General features: G+C 46.1%; 1 protein-coding gene across 6 annotated transcripts; it reads left to right on the plus strand.

Annotated features, from left to right (window-relative positions):
• Positions 1-2,288: 2,288 nt before the first annotated feature.
• zdhhc11 (zinc finger DHHC-type containing 11) lies at positions 2,289-18,271 on the plus strand. Of its 6 annotated transcripts, none has more exons than XM_055904310.1 (11): positions 2,290-3,560; positions 6,594-6,821; positions 11,306-11,484; positions 11,730-11,831; positions 12,092-12,216; positions 12,988-13,479; positions 14,096-14,214; positions 14,438-14,496; positions 14,937-14,997; positions 15,372-15,450; positions 17,607-18,271. In XM_055904310.1, exons 2-11 carry the CDS (start codon positions 6,594-6,596, stop codon positions 17,633-17,635), a joined length of 1,473 nt encoding a protein of 490 aa, XP_055760285.1. In that variant the 5' UTR covers positions 2,290-3,560; the 3' UTR covers positions 17,636-18,271. The 6 variants fall into 6 exon arrangements, 5 of the variants coding, with proteins under 5 accessions (XP_055760285.1, XP_055760283.1, XP_055760284.1 ...); XM_055904308.1 differs by having other exon boundaries at positions 2,292-3,560; positions 17,475-18,271; XM_055904309.1 differs by having other exon boundaries at positions 2,292-3,560; positions 13,030-13,479; positions 17,475-18,271.
• The last annotated feature ends 1,023 nt before the right edge of the window (positions 18,272-19,294 follow it).

Below are 19,294 nucleotides of genomic sequence, written 5' to 3' on the forward strand. Positions count from 1 at the left end.
AGCATGAGACGGAGTCTACAACCCACACAAGTGGCTCAGGTAGTGCAGTTCATCCAGGATGGCACATCAATGCGAACTGAGGCAAAAAGGTTTGCTGTGTCTGTCAGCGTAGTGTCCAGAGCATGCAGGCGCTACCAGGAGACAGGCCAGTACATCAGGAGACGTGGAGGAGGCCGTAGGAGGGCAACAACCCAGCAGCAGGACCGCTACCTCCGACTTTGTGCAAGGAGGTGCACTGCCAGCGCCCTGCAAAATGACCTCCAGCAGGCCACAAATGTGCATGTGTCTGCTCAAACGGTCAGAAACAGACTCCATGAGGGTGGTATGAGGGCCCGACGTCCACAGGTGGGGGTTGTGCTTACAGCCCAACACCGTGCAGGACGTTTGGCATTTGCCAGAGAACACCAAGATTGGCAAATTCGCCACTGGCGCCCTGTGCTCTTCACAGATGAAAGCAGGTTCACACTGAGCACATGAGCACATGTGACAGAGTCTGGAGACGCCGTGGAGAACGTTCTGCTGCCTGCAACATCCTCCAGCATGACCGGTTTGGCGATGGGTCAGTCATGGTGTGGGGTGGCATTTCTTTGTGGGGCCGCACAGCCCTCCATGTGCTCGCCAGAGGTAGCCTGACTGCCATTAGGTACCGAGATGAGATCCTCAAACCCCTTGTGAGACCATATGCTGACACATGCACATTTGTGGCCTGCTGGAGGTCATTTTGCAGGGCTCTGGCAGTGCACCTCCTTGCACTAAGGCGGAGGTAGCGGTCCTGCTGCTGGGTTGTTGCCCTCCTACGGCCTCCTCCACGTCTCCTGATGTACTGGCCTGTCTTCTGGTAGCGCCTGCATGCTCTGGACACTACGCTGACAGACACAGCAAACCTTTTTGCCACAGTTCGCATTGATGTGCCATCCTGGATGAACTGCACTACCTGAGCCACTTGTGTGGGTTGTAGACTCCGTCTCATGCTACCACTAGAGTGAGAGCACCGCCAGCATTCAAAAGTGACCAAAACATCAGCCAGGAAGCATTGGAACTGAGAAGTGGTCTGTGGTCACCACCTGCAGAATCACTCCTGTTTTGGGGGGTGTCTTGCTAATTGCCTATAATTTCCACCTTTTGTCTATTCCATTTGCATAACAGCATGTGAAATTTATTGACAATCAGTGTTGCTTCCTAAGTGGACAGTTTGATTTCACAGAAGTGTGATTGACTTGGAGTTACATTGTGTTGTTTAAGTGTTCCCTTTATTTTTTTGAGCAGTGTATTAAGGCCCCAGGAGCCTACCAACTTTCCTCCTTGTGAAGTCCTCCTCTCACGCAGGTTTGTGTTGGTCCGGTGTGAAAAGGACTGGTCCCTGTGTTTACATGGCTGCCCACTGTTAGTGAGAAAAGGAACAAGCAAGTTGGAGTGGAATCTCTTACAGGCCACCCAAGAGCTATTGTTGCTAAGCTACATGTCCAACCCACCAGTTGTAGCTGGACTGTCTGTTCTATTTAAGGACAATTCTAGAATGGACTCTTGTATTCATGGAAAGGTAACACAGTTTCCATGCAATGTTCCGTCTCTTCTCACAGCCACTGTATCTCTGTGGCTGAGAGGAAAGAGACTATGTTCAGTTCAAAACATCACACTGAAATCAATGTCAATGCTGTTAGTAGGTCTGTGCTGGTTTATGCCCATTAAGTTATGAAAAGGGTTCATTCAGACCATTAGGGACTGGTAAGAAACAGGATACAAAGGAACCACTTAGAAATTATATACAAAAGTATGTGGACACCTTCAAATTAGGATATTCTGCTATTTCAGCCACACCCGTTGCTGACAGGTGTATAAAATTGAGCACACAGCCATGCAATCTCCATAGACAAACATTGACAGTAGAATGGCTTTACTGAAGAGCTCAGTGACTTTCAACGTGGCACCGTCATAGGATTCCACCTATTCAACAAGTAAGTTTGTCAAATTTCTTCCCTGCTAGAGCTTCCCCGGTCAACTGTAAGTGCTGTTATTGTAATATGGAAACGTCTAGGAGCAACAACGACTCCGACGCGAGTGGTAGGCCACACAAGCTCACAGAACGGGACCATCGAGTGCTGATGCTTGTAGGGCACAGGTGTCAAACTCATTCCACGGAGGGCCGAGTGTCTGCGGGTTTTCGTTCCTCCCTTGTACTTGATTGATGAATTAACATCACTAATTAGTTAGGAACTCCCCACACCTGGTTGTCTAGGGCTTTATTGAAAGGAAAAACCAAAAACCTGCAGACACAAGGCCCTCCGTGGAATGAGTTTGACACCCCTGTTGTAGGGCATAAAAATTATCTGTCCTCGGTTACAACACTCACTACTGAGTTTCAAATTGCCCCTGGAAGCAACATCAGCACAAGAACTGTTCGTCAGGAGCTTCATGAAGTGGTTTTCCATGGCCGAGCAGCCGCACACAAGCCTGATATCACCATGCGCAATGCCAAGCGTCGGCTGGAGTGGTGCAAAGCTCGCCGCCATTGGACTTTGGAGCAGTGGAAATGCGTTCTCTTGAGTGATGAGTCACGCTTCACCATCTAGCAGTCTGACAGAAGAATCTGGGTTTGGCGGATGCCAGGAGAGCCCTACCTGCCCCAATGCATAGTGCCAACTGTAAAGTTTGGTGGAGGAAGAATAATGGTCTGGGGCTGTTTTTCATGGTTCTGGCTAGGCCCCTTAGTTCCAGTGAAGGGAACTCTCAACCCCATCGAACAACTTTGGGATGAACTGGAACAGACTCCTTCACCTTCTTTGAAGGTTGCATCCCAAATGGGCCCTGGAAAAAAGTGCACTATAAGGAACACAGGGTTCCATTTAGGATGCAAACTTTAAAGCACGTGTAGGAGTCTGTTAAGAAAGCAGAAGTTTCACTGCCACAGTATTTCCTACCTGGTTCCTGTTCCGTGGAGGGTATAACTGATGTAGCATAATAACTGTAAAGTAAATTACTCCTAAAGAAACAAACAAGTCATGGGAAGGAATCTCCCTAATTATGGCTACATGAAGTTGATTGCAATGCCAAGGTTATAGGGCTAGAGTTCTAGGCTGCATATGTAACACACATAATTCATTTTTATTTAAAATTAAAAAAAAAAATAGGTATGCAAAGTACTCAACTTGGTTGTGCGGTCAGCCTTGTAAATTTTAAAGGCATCCTTTCAGAGGGTGTTATATTAGCACCGCGTACGGGGCATGCGCGTTTCTCCAAGGCCAGTTTCCATAGCAGTGGTCGCACCGCGAGATAAGTTCTCCAACATGATGATTGACTTTGACTGACATCCACCGTGCGAGTCCCTTTTATATGGATCTTACCTACTTTACATTTTTTACAGCCTAGTAGCCTTCCTAATTGTTGTCTGCTCAATTGATTCAGTGCGCTTTTGCAAGAGACTGTAGTTGAGACAAAAGTCCGACTGGGTGAACCAAACAATTATGGGCAATCAAGACGGTGAATTCTGCTTCTTAATTTGAGCAAATATTTATTTTTTTCATCACAGTGTGCTTTTCGTTTTTGAACGCCACCCGAAAAAAGTAAGTAATTTTCTAATAATTTTGAATACACTTTACAGATGTAAAAAGGTAAACTTCAATAGCATGTTTGATTGTGTTTTGATATGTGTATAATCAGTATGTATTTTATGTTTGCAGCTGTGCACGTTGGTGTTTTGGAAAATGTTTAGTTCTGATTGTGGTGTTTGCTAGCGTTGAGTGTGTGTGACTGACAGATGATGAAAACAAAACGCATCATGGAACATTCGCAGTTACAAACGTTCGGTTGGTGGATTTTGTTATGGCTTCTATATAATAAAGCCATTTGACTCACTACATTTTCATGTCTCAATTTATGTTTAAACTATTGTGGGAACTAGGGCTACATTATTTGCCTAGCAAAACAGTGTAGTCGGAGAAACCATCTGATTGGCAGGAGCGCAAATAAGAAGCCTGGGTCCTATTCATTAGTCCACACCGGAGCAAAACGTTTTGCAACTGCAAACGAAAACGAGGGTGTCTTATTGGACAAGTCCAGACTTGTCTTTCCCAGTTTCAGTACATTTTCTTCCGTATGGCGCTTAATGAATACGCCACAGGGATTTAATTACTGAATTTGCTAGGCAACCGAATTTCAACCCCTGTCAATGAACTCAGGAGGCAGACAGGATCATACGCCCATGTCAAAGCGCTGGCTCAATGCCCAGGTGTGCCAAAATTAAGATGATGACAATACGATTAGCTCTACAGCATCATCATTTTTCATACACTAACATTCTGACAATTGAATTTTGAGAATAAAGAGAATGGTCATTATGATTTTGACAGCTTAGTGGAGAAGGTAAGACGAGGAAGGGACCATTTAAAGTCAGAAAAAACGATAGAAACATAGTGGCATAGGAGGAGTTTGTCCGGGTAAATGTCATAGAAAAAGTTCAGCTTTGATTGGGAAAGGTTAAAATGTTGTGACTGGCTGACTGCTCAAAGCAATATCCTCCTTGTGAAACGAACTTCTGTTTTTAAAAACCCGATAGTCCAATGAAAAGGAAGTAGATTTGTTTTCATCTTAACCAAAACCGTCCAGAAGGGTTGGATATTATGACCACAGTTGGGTCCGTCCCAAACGGCACCCTGTTCTTTAAATAGGGCACTACATTAGACTAGAGTGCTATGGGTCCTGGTCAGAAGTAGTGTAATATATAGGGAATCGGGTGCCATTTGGGACGTCGACACAGAGTGTTTAGATATTATGCTGAACCACTATGGACACTGTGAGATAAGCTGTTGATACAGGATGGTTGTGGGGGATGGTAACGATGCCGTCATGCTCCAACTCAACTCATTTCCCTGGCAAATGTAACCGCAGCCTATCAGTGTGGCATCATGCATTCTAAAAGAGACACAAAACATCCCTTTCACTTTTGGTGTGATGATGGAAGGGGGCAAGTTGTCCTTGGCCATTTGACACAAAAAATGAAGAACTTTGTATCCTAGTCAGCATAGTCTATAACCAGGGTCCTAGTCAGCATAGTCTATAACCAGGGTCCTAGTCAGCATAGTCTATAACCAGGGTCCTAGTCAGCATAGACTATAACCAGGGTCCTAGTCATCATAGTCTATAACCAGGGTCCTAGTCATCATAGTCTATAACCAGGGTCCTAGTCAGCATAGTCTATAACCAGGGTTGTAGTCTATAACCAGGGTCCTAGTCATCATAGACTATAACCAGGGTCCTAGTCAGCATAGTCTATAACCAGGGTCCTAGTCATCATAGTCTATAACCAGGGTCCTAGTCAGCATAGTATATAACCAGGGTCCTAGTCATCATAGACTATAACCAGGGGTTGTAGTCTATAACCAGGGTCCTAGTCAGCATAGTCTATAACCAGGGTCCTAGTCATCATAGTCTATAACCAGGGTCCTAGTCAGCATAGACTATAACCAGGGTCCTAGTCATCATAGTCTATAACCAGGGTCCTAGTCAGCATAGTCTATAACCAGGGTCCTAGTCAGCATAGTCTATAACCAGGGTCCTAGTCATCATAGTCTATAACCAGGGGTTATAGTCTATAACCAGGGTCCTAGTCAGCATAGTCTATAACCAGGGTCCTAGTCATCATAGTCTATAACCAGGGTCCTAGTCAGCATAGTCTATAACCAGGGTCCTAGTCATCATAGTCTATAACCAGGGTCCTAGTCAGTATAGTCTATAACCAGGGTCCTAGTCAGTATAGTCTATAACCAGGGTCCTAGTCAGTATAGTCTATAACTAGGGTCCTAGTCATCATAGTCTATAACCAGGGTCCTAGTCAGCATAGTCTATAACCAGGATCCTAGTCATCATAGTCTATAACCAGGGTCCTAGTCATCATAGTCTATAACCAGGGTCCTAGTCAGCATAGTCTATAACCAGGGTCCTAGTCATCATAGTCTATAACCAGGGTCCTAGTCAGCATAGTCTATAACCAGGGTCCTAGTCAGCATAGTCTATAACCAGGGTCCTAGTCATCATAGTCTATAACCAGGGTCCTAGTCATCATAGCCTATAACCAGGGTCCTAGTCATCATAGACTATAACCAGGGTCCTAGTCAGCATAGTCTATAACCAGGGTCCTAGTCAGTATAGTCTATAACCAGGGTCCTAGTCAGTATAGTCTATAACCAGGGTCCTAGTCAGTATAGTCTATAACCAGGGTCCTAGTCAGTATAGTCTATAACCAGGGTCCTAGTCATCATAGTCTATAACCAGGGTCCTAGTCATCATAGTCTATAACCAGGGTCCTAGTCATCATAGTCTATAACCAGGGTCCTAGTCAGCATAGTCTATAACCAGGGTCCTAGTCATCATAGTCTATAACCAGGGTCCTAGTCAGCATAGTCTATAACCAGAGAGGTTTTCCTGGTCAGGTATTGTGGTCAGGAGAAATGCCTGGGTGCGTCCCAAATGGCACACTAGTCTCTATATAGCGCACAATATTTGATCAGAGCACTATGGGTCCTGGTTTAAAGTAGTGCACTGAATAGGGTGCCATTTTGGGACCTTGGTCCTATGTGTCGCTGTCTTCTGTGTTCCAGATGAGCTGTTTTGGGCGGGGGCTGAGGCGGACGGCCCCTGCGCGCGCCAGCAGCAGGAATGAGCTGGTGACCCCCTCAACGGCATCTCTCTCCAGGGTTAACGGCTGGGCCTGTCCCCCTCACTCCTTCCAGCTGGTGGGATGGACAATATACAGCTACATGGCTGTAGTTGGCTTTGGGATCTATATCCCACTACTACCTTCACCCTGGAGCCACATGGCCTACTCTGTAACCTTTACTCAAGGAGTATCCCTTCTTTCTTTTCTCTCCAAAACTCTTGAACGTGCCGTCCTTGGCCAGCTCTCCTGCTATCTCTCTCAGAATGACCTTCTTGATCCAAATCAGTCAGGTTTCAAGACTAGTCACTCAACTGAGACTGCTCTTCTCTGTATCACGGAGGCGCTCCGCACTGCTAAAGCTAACTCTCTTTCCTCTGCTCTCATCCTTCTAGACCTATCGGCTGCCTTCGATACTGTGAACCATCAGATCCTCCTCTCCACCCTCTCCGAGTTGGGCATCTCCGGCGCGGCCCACGCTTGGATTGCGTCCTACCTGACAGGTCGCTCCTACCAGGTGGCGTGGCGAGAATCTGTCTCCTCACCACGCGCTCTCACCACTGGTGTCCCCCAGGGCTCTGTTCTAGGCCCTCTCCTATTCTCGCTATACACCAAGTCACTTGGCTCTGTCATAACCTCACATGGTCTCTCCTATCATTGCTATGCAGACGACACACAACTAATCTTCTCCTTTCCCCCTTCTGATGACCAGGTGGCGAATCGCATCTCTGCATGTCTGGCAGACATATCAGTGTGGATGACGGATCACCACCTCAAGCTGAACCTCGGCAAGACGGAGCTGCTCTTCCTCCCGGGGAAGGACTGCCCGTTCCATGATCTCGCCATCACGGTTGACAACTCCATTGTGTCCTCCTCCCAGAGCGCTAAGAACCTTGGCGTGATCCTGGACAACACCCTGTCGTTCTCAACTAACATCAAGGCGGTGGCCCGTTCCTGTAGGTTCATGCTCTACAACATCCGCAGAGTACGACCCTGCCTCACACAGGAAGCGGCGCAGGTCCTAATCCAGGCACTTGTCATCTCCCGTCTGGATTACTGCAACTCGCTGTTGGCTGGGCTCCCTGCCTGTGCCATCAAACCCCTACAACTCATCCAGAACGCCGCAGCCCGTCTGGTGTTCAACCTTCCCAAGTTCTCTCACGTCACCCCGCTCCTCCGCTCTCTCCACTGGCTTCCAGTTGAAGCTCGCATCCGCTACAAGACCATGGTGCTTGCCTACGGAGCTGTGAGGGGAACGGCACCTCAGTACCTTCAGGCTCTGATCAGGCCCTACACCCAAACAAGGGCACTGCGTTCATCCACCTCTGGCCTGCTCGCCTCCCTACCACTGAGGAAGTACAGTTCCCGCTCAGCCCAGTCAAAACTGTTCGCTGCTCTGGCACCCCAATGGTGGAACAAACTCCCTCACGACGCCAGGACAGCGGAGTCAATCACCACCTTCCGGAGACACCTGAAACCCCACCTCTTCAAGGAATACCTAGGATAGGATAAAGCAATCCTTCTGCCCCCCCCCCCCCCCCCTTAAAAGATTTAGATGCACTATTGTAAAGTGGCTGCTCCACTGGATGTCATTAGGTGAATGCACCAATTTGTAAGTCGCTCTGGATAAGAGCGTCTGCTAAATGACTTAAATGTAAATGTAAATGTGAGTCAAGGACTCTGGGTCGAAAGCAGAGGTTGAAGAGGTTTCAAGGGGGCCTGGGTCAAATACTTTCAAATACTTGAGCTGCACTCGATTGACTTTGCCTGGTACAAGTAGAACCATTTGATTTAGTTTTCCAGGTACAAGTAGAACCAATAGAATAGTACCAAAAGTCATTTGCAACTCAAATAAGTGTAAACATTTGATCAAGGTGCTCAGGTCAGATGTTTTCTGTTTTCTGTGAGATGTCTTGCTTGGTTTCAGTTCCTGAAATATTTCTGCTTTGAGTGAAGAGCAAGACCTATAAATTGCACAGAAGGCTTTAGTGTTGCAGTGCGTCCCAAATGGCACCCTATTTCCTACATAGTACACGACTTTTGACCTAAAGTAGTGCACTATGTAGGGAATAGGGTGCCATTTGGGATGTAAGCCACTGTCATCACAGCTCTTTTATCTTGATTTGACTGCTGTATGATGTCAGCTGCACCTCTTGTTTAAAGGCTAGCATGCTGCACCTCTTGTTTAAAGGCTAGCAGGTCGCACCTCTTGTTTAAAGGCTAGCAGGCCGCACCTCTTGTTTAAAGGCTAGCAGGTCGCACCTCTTGTTTAAAGGCTAGCATGCTGCACCTCTTGTTTAAAGGCTAGCAGGTCGCACCTCTTGTTTAAAGGCTAGCAGGCCGCACCTCTTGTTTAAAGGCTAGCAGGTTGCACCTCTTGTTTAAAGGCTAGCATGCTGCACCTCTTGTTTAAAGGCTAGCAGGTCGCACCTCTTGTTTAAAGGCTAGCAGGCCGCACCTCTTGTTTAAAGGCTAGCAGGTTGCACCTCTTGTTTAAAGGCTAGCATGCTGCACCTCTTGTTTAAAGGCTAGCAGGTTGCACCTCTTGTTTAAAGGCTAGCAGGTTGCACCTCTTGTTTAAAGGCTAGCATGCTGCACCTCTTGTTTAAAGGCTAGCAGGCCTCACCTCTTGTTTAAAGGCTAGCAGGTCGCACCTCTTGTTTAAAGGCTAGCGGGCCGCACCTCTTGTTTAAAGGCTAGCGGGCCGCACCTCTTGTTTAAAGGCTAGCAGGTCGCACCTCTTGTTTAAAGGCTAGCGGGTCGCACCTCTTGTTTAAAGGCTAGCGGGTCGCACCTCTTGTTTAAAGGCTAGCATGCTGCACCTCTTGTTTAAAGGCTAGCAGGCCTCACCTCTTGTTTAAAGGCTAGCAGGTCGCACCTCTTGTTTAAAGGCTAGCGGGCCGCACCTCTTGTTTAAAGGCTAGCGGGTCGCACCTCTTGTTTAAAGGCTAGCGGGTCGCACCTCTTGTTTAAAGGCTAGCGGGTCGCACCTCTTGTTTAAAGGCTAGCAGGCCGCACCTCTTGTTTAAAGGCTAGCATGCTGCACCTCTTGTTTAAAGGCTAGCGGGCCGCACCTCTTGTTTAAAGGCTAGCGGGTTGCACCTCTTGTTTAAAGGCTAGCGGGTTGCACCTCTTGTTTAAAGGCTAGCGGGCCGCACCTCTTGTTTAAAGGCTAGCGGGCCGCACCTCTTGTTTAAAGGCTAGCGGGCCGCACCTCTTGTTTAAAGGCTAGCGGGCCGCACCTCTTGTTTAAAGGCTAGCGGGCCGCACCTCTTGTTTAAAGGCTAGCGGGCCGCACCTCTTGTTTAAAGGCTAGCGGGCCGCACCTCTTGTTTAAAGGCTAGCGGGCCTCACCTCTTGTTTAAAGGCTAGCGGGCCGCACCTCTTGTTTAAAGGCTAGCGGGCCGCACCTCTTGTTTAAAGGCTAGCGGGCCGCACCTCTTGTTTAAAGGCTAGCGGGCCGCACCTCTTGTTTAAAGGCTAGCGGGCCGCACCTCTTGTTTAAAGGCTAGCGGGCCGCACCTCTTGTTTAAAGGCTAGCGGGCCGCACCTCTTGTTTAAAGGCTAGCGGGCCGCACCTCTTGTTTAAAGGCTAGCGGGCCGCACCTCTTGTTTAAAGGCTAGCGGGCCGCACCTCTTGTTTAAAGGCTAGCGGGCCGCACCTCTTGTTTAAAGGCTAGCGGGCCGCACCTCTTGTTTAAAGGCTAGCGGGCCGCACCTCTTGTTTAAAGGCTAGCGGGCCGCACCTCTTGTTTAAAGGCTAGCGGGCCGCACCTCTTGTTTAAAGGCTAGCGGGCCGCACCTCTTGTTTAAAGGCTAGCGGGCCGCACCTCTTGTTTAAAGGCTAGCGGGCCGCACCTCTTGTTTAAAGGCTAGCGGGCCGCACCTCTTGTTTAAAGGCTAGCGGGCCGCACCTCTTGTTTAAAGGCTAGCGGGCCGCACCTCTTGTTTAAAGGCTAGCGGGCCGCACCTCATGTTTAAAGGCTAGCGGGCCGCACCTCTTGTTTAAAGGCTAGCGGGCCGCACCTCTTGTTTAAAGGCTAGCGGGCCGCACCTCTTGTTTAAAGGCTAGCGGGCCGGACCTCTTGTTTAAAGGCTAGCGGGCCGCACCTCTTGTTTAAAGGCTAGCGGGCCGCACCTCTTGTTTAAAGGCTAGCGGGCCGCACCTCTTGTTTAAAGGCTAGCGGGCCGCACCTCTTGTTTAAAGGCTAGCGGGCCGCACCTCTTGTTTAAAGGCTAGCGGGCTGCACCTCTTGTTTAAAGGCTAGCGGGTTGATGGCAGAAACAGAAAGGGTTTATTTATTCAGACTTGGCACTACGACTCCTCCTCACATAGAGAAGCGTTTGTGTACCTCGATGGCTCTCCTAAATGCCCCGTTTCTTATGTGTGGCTCTTCCACACACATTGGAATCTTCTGTGAGAAGATCATGAATGAGTTGAAGGATATATTATTCACTAGTATACCGTATACTCATTTGAAGTCACTGTAAGGTCTGTGAAAATGACATCTAGACTGAGAGTGGACACTTTATGTCATACATCGATACTGAATCAGATATTCAGGCTGGTTTGGATTCTACTATTGTTCATGGTGGCTATTTGATAAATTGTATCAATACTTCCCTTGTTAGTCCCTTGACCATTCCACTATGCAGCTGACTGGTATAGCCTTCATTGTGCACCTGGTCACCCATCTAGCTGCCGTGTCTATAGACCCAGCAGAGGCAGGCGTCCGTGCCAAGAAGAGCTACTCCAACCCACTGCCTGTCTTCGACAAGAAGAAACAACCACATGTTATCCACAACCTACACTGCTACCTGTGTAAAATCAATGTGTATGTATTTCACCTAAGTCTCTTTAAAAGGGCAATCTGGAATTGGAATTGGTCAAATGTTTTCATTCACTTTTAAAAGTGGCGGGTGGACATTTTGTTCCGGGTTTGAATTCAGGATTTCCTCTTTGAAAGTATATATTTCTGACCTGTTGCATTATACTATGCATTGAGATACAATTGTGTGTTTTTTTCTCATTGAGGAAATTGCAACCAGGTTGATGTGGTTTCTCTGTGTCTTACTCTAGGGACCCAAAAGTGAAACACTGTGGTGTGTGCAACAAGTGTATTGAAGACTTTGACCACCACTGTAAATGGCTGAATAACTGTGTGGGGGGACAGAACTACTGGTAGGAGGAAGCCTGGGAGGATGCCCCATTTCAGTCAACATTGACTACTAAGAGTTTGAGGAATTATTGTTTTGAATATCATTCTTGTCATAAATGTAGTTTATTTCTGACACTTTGCTTTAGCTTCTGCTTTGCTTGCTCTTTGGGGTCTGGGCTGGGTAACTGGAAAGCACTTTGTGGCTCATATAAAAAGGACAAAGTTAAATCCAATACATTTGATTGAGATCAAAGCCACTTGTTTCTCTGTTTCACCTCCTCAGGTACTTCTTTGTGACGGTGTTGTCTGCTACGCTGGGCGTCCTCGTGCTTCTCATGGTCATCCTGTTCATCTTCATCCAGCATTATATGGACCCTGCCAGTCTCCGCACCGCACAGCAGTTTACCAGTGAGTTTATCTCAGCACTGTACAACAGTTTACCAGTGAGTTTATCTCCACACAACAGTTTAACAGTGAGTTTATCTCTGCACTGTACAACAGTTTAACAGTGAGTTTATCTCTGCACTGTACAACAGTTTACCAGTGAGTTTATCTCCGCAACACACAACAGTTTACCAGTGAGTTTATCTCCGCAACACACAACAGTTTACCAGTGAGTTCATCACCTCACCACAGTTTACCAGTGAGTTCATCACCTCACCACAGTTTACCAGTGAGTTCATCACCTCACCACGGTTTACCAGTGAGTTCATCACCTCACCACAGTTTACCAGTGAGTTCATCTCCGCACCACAGTTTACCAGTGAGTTCATCACCTCACCACAGTTTACCAGTGAGTTCATCACTGCACCACAGTTTACCAGTGAGTTCATCACCTCACCACAGTTTACCAGTGAGTTCATCACCTCACCACAGTTTACCAGTGAGTTCATCACCTCACCACAGTTTACCAGTGAGTTCATCTCCGCACCACAGTTTACCAGTGAGTTCATCACCTCACCACAGTTTACCAGTGAGTTCATCACCTCAACACAGTTTACCAGTGAGTCGTGGTCTTCGGTGGTGTTAGGTCAGCTTAACTAGACTAGATAGAGAGGAGGCGATGCAGACGACTGGGTTTAATATGACGTCATCAGAGGAGTAATTGGATGATGATTTTGATCATCTATGTCAGGGATGGGCAAAAAAACGGGACGTTGCTGGTTTTCCTGTCTGTAGGTGTGATGAGTAACGGGACGAGGCTGGTCTTCCTGTCTGTAGGTGTGATGAGTAACGGGACGTGGCTGGTCTTCCTGTCTGTAGGTGTGTTGAGTAACGGGACGTGGCTGGTCTTCCTGTCTGTAGGTGTGTTGAGTAACGGGACGTGGCTGGTCTTCCTGTCTGTAGGTGTGATGAGTAACGGGACGTGGCTGGTCTTCCTGTCTGTAGGTGTGATGAGTAACGGGACGTGGCTGGTCTTCCTGTCTGTAGGTGTGATGAGTAACGGGACGTGGCTGGTCTTCCTGTCTGTAGGTGTGTTGAGTAACGGGACGTGGCTGGTCTTCCTGTCTGTAGGTGTGTTGAGTAACGGGACGTGGCTGGTCTTCCTGCCCCTAGCACCCTTGGAGACAAGCTCAGGGAGTCTCCTGGTTGTAGCCTTCCTCACGGTCATGTTGGCTACTGGCTCTCTACTGCTGCTGGTTCACCTACTGGGCTTCCACATCTATCTCTGTGAGTTACTGGTCCAGGGGCTGTATGTATCAAGTGTCTCGGAGTGAAAGTGCTGATCTAGGATCAGCCCCCCCTGGGGCGGCAGGTAGCCTAGTGGTTAGAGCGTTGGACTTGTAACCGAAAGGTTGCAAGATCGAATCTCCGAGCTGACAAGGTACAAATCTGTCGTTCTGCCCCTGAACAAGGCAGTTAACCCACTGTTCCTAGGCCGTCATTGAAAATAAGAATTTCTTCTTAACTGACTTGCCTAGTTAAATAAAGGTAAAATAAAAAATGTAACATTTAAAAAAAAGAAGTGTATTCATTATGATCTGAAAGGCAAAAGTGATCCTGGATCAGCAGTTCTGTTCTGAGACTTTGTGAATACGGGCCCAGACCTGGGTAAAATATTGTACATATGTCAACATACTTTTGAATACCTTCCTTATTCTCGATTTTAGCTTGATTTTAGTACAATGGAACCGATGGAATAGTGTATCTGTATGTGAGTTGAAATGACAACACTTTATTTTTCTCTCTGAGCATGTTTCTCCTGCAGCATTACAACAATACACAAGGTCATCACAACAAGACGCTACATACTGTATGTCTTCCTTCATTCCTCTGGTCTCTGCAGTGTTAAACAAAATGAGCACGTATGACTACATTATAACAAGACGGCGTGGACAGGCCAGCCAGCAGGACATAGAGATGGGCTTTCCCCAGTCATCTGACAGCAACGGCAACGCAGGACAGGTCAGATCATTTGTTTCACTACTCCTCTCTGGCCTTAGTGATTAACCAACCAGGATTTCTGGAAAAACTTGGCATTTTGGGAAAGTTACTGGAAATTTGCGACCCTAATTCCAATAGTTGCTTGCAAACTATTTTTTCAATCCCACAGTCATGAGTTTGGTACAAGTCAGACTACACAATCATGTATTCTCAGGATTGATATGTTGATTTGATTGTTTTTTAGAATCATCAGCAAATGGAGCCCCCCATCGATTGTGATGCGTTGTTGTCAGACAGTGTCAGGTAGGTAAATCCCACTAGGAAATCATGATACCGATGCGTTTGGTTATCATGCACAGTGTTGCAAGACACAAGTACTGGAAGTTTTCCTGCTATGCAGCTGTGAAATTGTAATCTTCCAAAGTGTAAAAGTTATCTCAAAGATAGACTTGTAGAATAACACATTATTGTAGTTATCTCAAAGATAGACTTGTAGAATAACACATTACTGTAGTGATCTCAAAGATAGACTTGTAGAATAACACATTATTGTAGTTATCTCAAAGATAGACTTGTAGAATCACACATTATTGTAGTTATCTCAAAGATAGACTTGTAGAATCACACATTATTGTAGTTATCTCAAAGATAGACTTGTAGAATAACACATTCTTGTAGTTATCTCAAAGATAGACTTGTAGAATAACACATGCATGGCACCTCCTTGTTTTTTTCTGTGGTAGCTGCAAGAATCAGGAAACAGGAACTATTTCAAGTCGACTTTCTGGATCTTTCTGTACTGAGGTCAGTTACCCTAACCAAATGAAAGGTTATCACTAAACTACTTTCTGGATCTTTCTGTACTGAGGTCAGTTACCCTAACCAAATGAAAGGTTATCACTAAACTACTTTCTGGATCTTTCTGTACTGAGGTCAGTTACCCTAACCAAATGAAAGGTTATCACTAAACTACTTTCTGGATCTTTCTGTACTGAGGTCAGTTACTCTAATCAAATGAAAGGTTATCACTAAACCACTTTCTGGATCTTTCCATCGTATTCTAAAATAATAATTTGGGTATTGTCTGTATGAAGGTCTTTTGTTTCAGAACTATCAGTTAGGACCATTTGCAAGAAAATATTGTTATAATAAAATAAGTCAATATGTTCTTGTTCTAGTTGGACAACTTTACTAAATCATCAGAAAAGGAAAATGGCTTTTACTATGGCACAGAGCTACCCACTCAGATTATACCAGGTGAGTTTACCCACCCAGATTATATCAGGTGAGTATACCCATCCAGATTATACCAGGGGAGTTTACCCACCCAGATTATATCAGGTGAGTATACCCACCCAGATTATACTAGGTGAGTATACCCACCCAGATTATACCAGGGGAGTTTACCCACCCAGATTATACCCGGGGAGTATAGCCACCCAGATTATACCAGGGGAGTTTACCCACCCAGATTATACCAGGTGAGTTTACCTACCCAGATTATATCAGGTGAGTATACCCACCCAGATTATACCAGGTGAGTTTACCAACCCAGATTATATCAGGTGAGTACACCCACCCAGATTATATCAGGTGAGTACACCCACCCAGATTATATCAGGTGAGTACACCCACCCAGATTATATCAGGTGAGTTTACCCACCCAGATTATACCAGGGGAGTTTACCAACCCAAATTATACCAGGGGAGTTTACCCACCCAGATTATACCAGGTGAGTTTACCCACCCAGATTATACCAGGTGAGTTTACCCACCCAGATCATACCAGGTGAGTTTACCCACCCAGATTATACCCGGGGAGTTTACCTACCCAGATTATACCAGGTGAGTTTACCCACCCAGATTATACCAGGTGAGTTTACCCACCCAGATTATACCCGGTGAGTTTACCCACCCAGATTATACCCGGGGAGTTTACCCACCCAGATTATACCCAGGGAGTTTACCAACCCAAATTATACCAGGGGAGTTTACCCACCCAGATTATACCAGGGGAGTTTACCCACCCAGATTATACCAGGTGAGTTTACCCACCCAGATTATACCAGGTGAGTTTACCCACCCAGATTATATCAGGTGAGTATACCTACCCAGATTATATCAGGTGAGTACACCCACCCAGATTATATCAGGTGAGTACACCCACCCAGATTATATCAGGTGAGTTTACCCACCCAGATTATACCCAGGGAGTTTACCAACCCAGATTATACCCAGGGAGTTTACCAACCCAAATTATACCAAGGGAGTTTACCCACCCAGATTATACCAGGTGAGTTTACCCACCCAGATTATACCAGGTGAGTTTACCCACCCAGATTATACCAGGTGAGTTTACCCACCCAGATTATACCCGGGGAGTTTACCTACCCAGATTATACCAGGTGAGTTTACCCACCCAGATTATACCAGGTGAGTTTACCCACCCAGATTATACCCGGGGAGTTTACCCACCCAGATTATACCCAGGGAGTTTACCCACCCAAATTATACCAGGGGAGTTTACCCACCCAGATTATACCAGGGGAGTTTACCCACCCAGATTATACCAGGTGAGTTTACCCACCCAGATTATACCCGGGGAGTTTACCCACCCAGATTATATCAGGTGAGTTTACCCACCCAGATTATACCAGGGGAGTTTACCCATCCAGATTATACCAGGTGAGTTTACCCACCCAGATTATACCAGGTGAGTTTACCCACCCAGATTATACCCGGGGAGTTTACCCACCCAGATTATACCAGGTGAGTTTACCCACCCAGATTATACCAGGTGAGTTTACCCACCCAGATTATACCAGGTGAGTTTACCCACCCAGATTATACCAGGTGAGTACACCCACCCAGATTATACCAGGTGAGTTTACCCACCCAGATTATATCAGGTGAGTACACCCACCCAGATTATACCAGGTGAGTTTACCCACCCAGATTATATCAGGTGAGTACACCCACCCAGATTATACCAGGTGAGTTTACCCACCCAGATTATACCAGGTGAGTTTACCTACCCAGATTATATCAGGTGAGTTTACCCACCCAGATTATACCCGGGAAGTTTACCCAGACATTTTAAATTCAGTGTTCATTTTTTTAAATGCCGACACTGAATTTAGGTCTCCGGGTCTTTCCTATTTAACTAGATATGTGTCCCAAATGCATAGGGAATAGGGTGCAATTTGGGACACAGACCTAGGTGATTATCAGTGTAACTAATTCTTTCCTCACTGACATGTTTTAAATGTTCTGTCTGGAAGGTGAAGTGGTGATGGATGACCCATTGGGCTGGAGGTTGGGTGGAGGTGCAGAGGGCCCCAGAGCAGGCCAGTGTGAGGGGGGTCCCCTGCACTGACAGAGCTCATCAGTAGCTGATCTCTGATGCTCTACAGGTGGTCACACACAGTACCTGAGGAACTAAAGGCATTGACACTCCATAGTGAACGTCGGCCGTGTGCAGTACAGCAGATCACCTACTGGATGTTGACTAACTGGGGTCGATACAACATGTCAAATCTTTGGGAAATAAACAAAACATGACTGTTGATGTTGTCTGGTCAGAAGCCATGGAATCGGCCACCGGCAGCAGTATTTACCCAGCACAGCACTGGAGAACAAATAGAATGTTCATGCTGGATTGAAACCACCATGATGCCTCCAACGGACCTCCTGCTGTTGCCTATGACGATCACTACTTGGACCTGGAAATGGAACTTTGGATTCCGAGCTTCTAAAATGCATCATGGAATGTTATGGAATGTGCTAGTGAATAGAATACATTGGATGCAACCTGGATTCCTATGGAAGAGGACAGACAATGGGATTTCTCCAATCTTGACTGCGAGGGGTGACATTGGCTTTTTTTTTTAAATAATTGACTTTTAATAGTTAATAGGATATTTACACTGAGTGATGGGAAGGACATTTATTTTGCAGCAATTGTATGTATTTTATCTGAGGATTTAAATAATTATTTTACTTATGTTTTATTGGTTAATTTAGCCATTTCAGATCACAATGTTCTTGCCAGAATTTAATAATAAAATGTGTAAACATACCGTACAAACTCTTGAATGAAATGTTCCATTTCCAAGTTAACCACACAGTGGCGCTACTGAGACTTATTGAACTACAATTGAACGACAATAAATCTCCTTCATTTACACCCTATGTATATCCAGGAAATGGAGTGGCAGAGCATTTGTCATTCCTAAGAAACATTTCCTGGAGCTGTACATAAATCAGTGTCTTGGATAATCCATGAATGCTGCACAGTGGTGGCTGGTAGCACTTTAAATGGGGAGGACACGGATCATAGTAATGGCTGAAACAGAATGATTGTATTGTGTTTGATACCATTCCGTTCACTCCATTCCAGCCATTATTATGAGGTGTCCTCCTCTCACCAGCCTCCTCTGGTGCCGTTTTGCCATGAGTGGACAAGATCAGAGAATTAACCATACCTAGAAATCAAATGACCCACAGAGGTTAGATGGGGGCAGAGTGATACCATTACAGAGACTTTGAGACTCAAGTCCCATGTGCATTCCAAGCAGAAGTGTTGACGTTGAAGGAAGGAGAGGGTTCTGTCCTATCTTTGAGGGAATATCTTATTTCCCTAGAGAGCGTGCATCCCAAATGACACACTATACGCCCTGGTTAACAGTAGTGTACTAAAGGAATAGGGTGCCATTTGGGATGCAAATTGCCTCTACTGTATCTTTGAGGGAAATCTTCTTTCCCTAGAGAGAGAATCCCACAGGCCATGTGTTGACCAGCAACAAGACATCCTGTACCCGGGCTAGAGCCAGGGTGCATTTCCTGGAGAAAATATGTTTTTATTTTCTAATCTTTTTTATATACATGCCATGGCCTTTGACCTTGGACCTTAGTGATGGGCTACTGCTTTCTCACTCTGCCTGTACTGTCTCTTTATTGTGGAATACATTTCACTCAGAATGTATATTGGATGGGAGTATTATTGGATGAGAGTACAACTGACTGAATAGCAGCAGCTAATACAGATGAAAGTACAATCACCTGACTGGCTGGTCTAACCTTTGATAGATGGTTTAGAAGC

Source organism: Salvelinus fontinalis, chromosome 38 (assembly GCF_029448725.1).
Source record: "Salvelinus fontinalis isolate EN_2023a chromosome 38, ASM2944872v1, whole genome shotgun sequence".
Lineage (NCBI taxonomy): Eukaryota > Metazoa > Chordata > Actinopteri > Salmoniformes > Salmonidae > Salvelinus > Salvelinus fontinalis.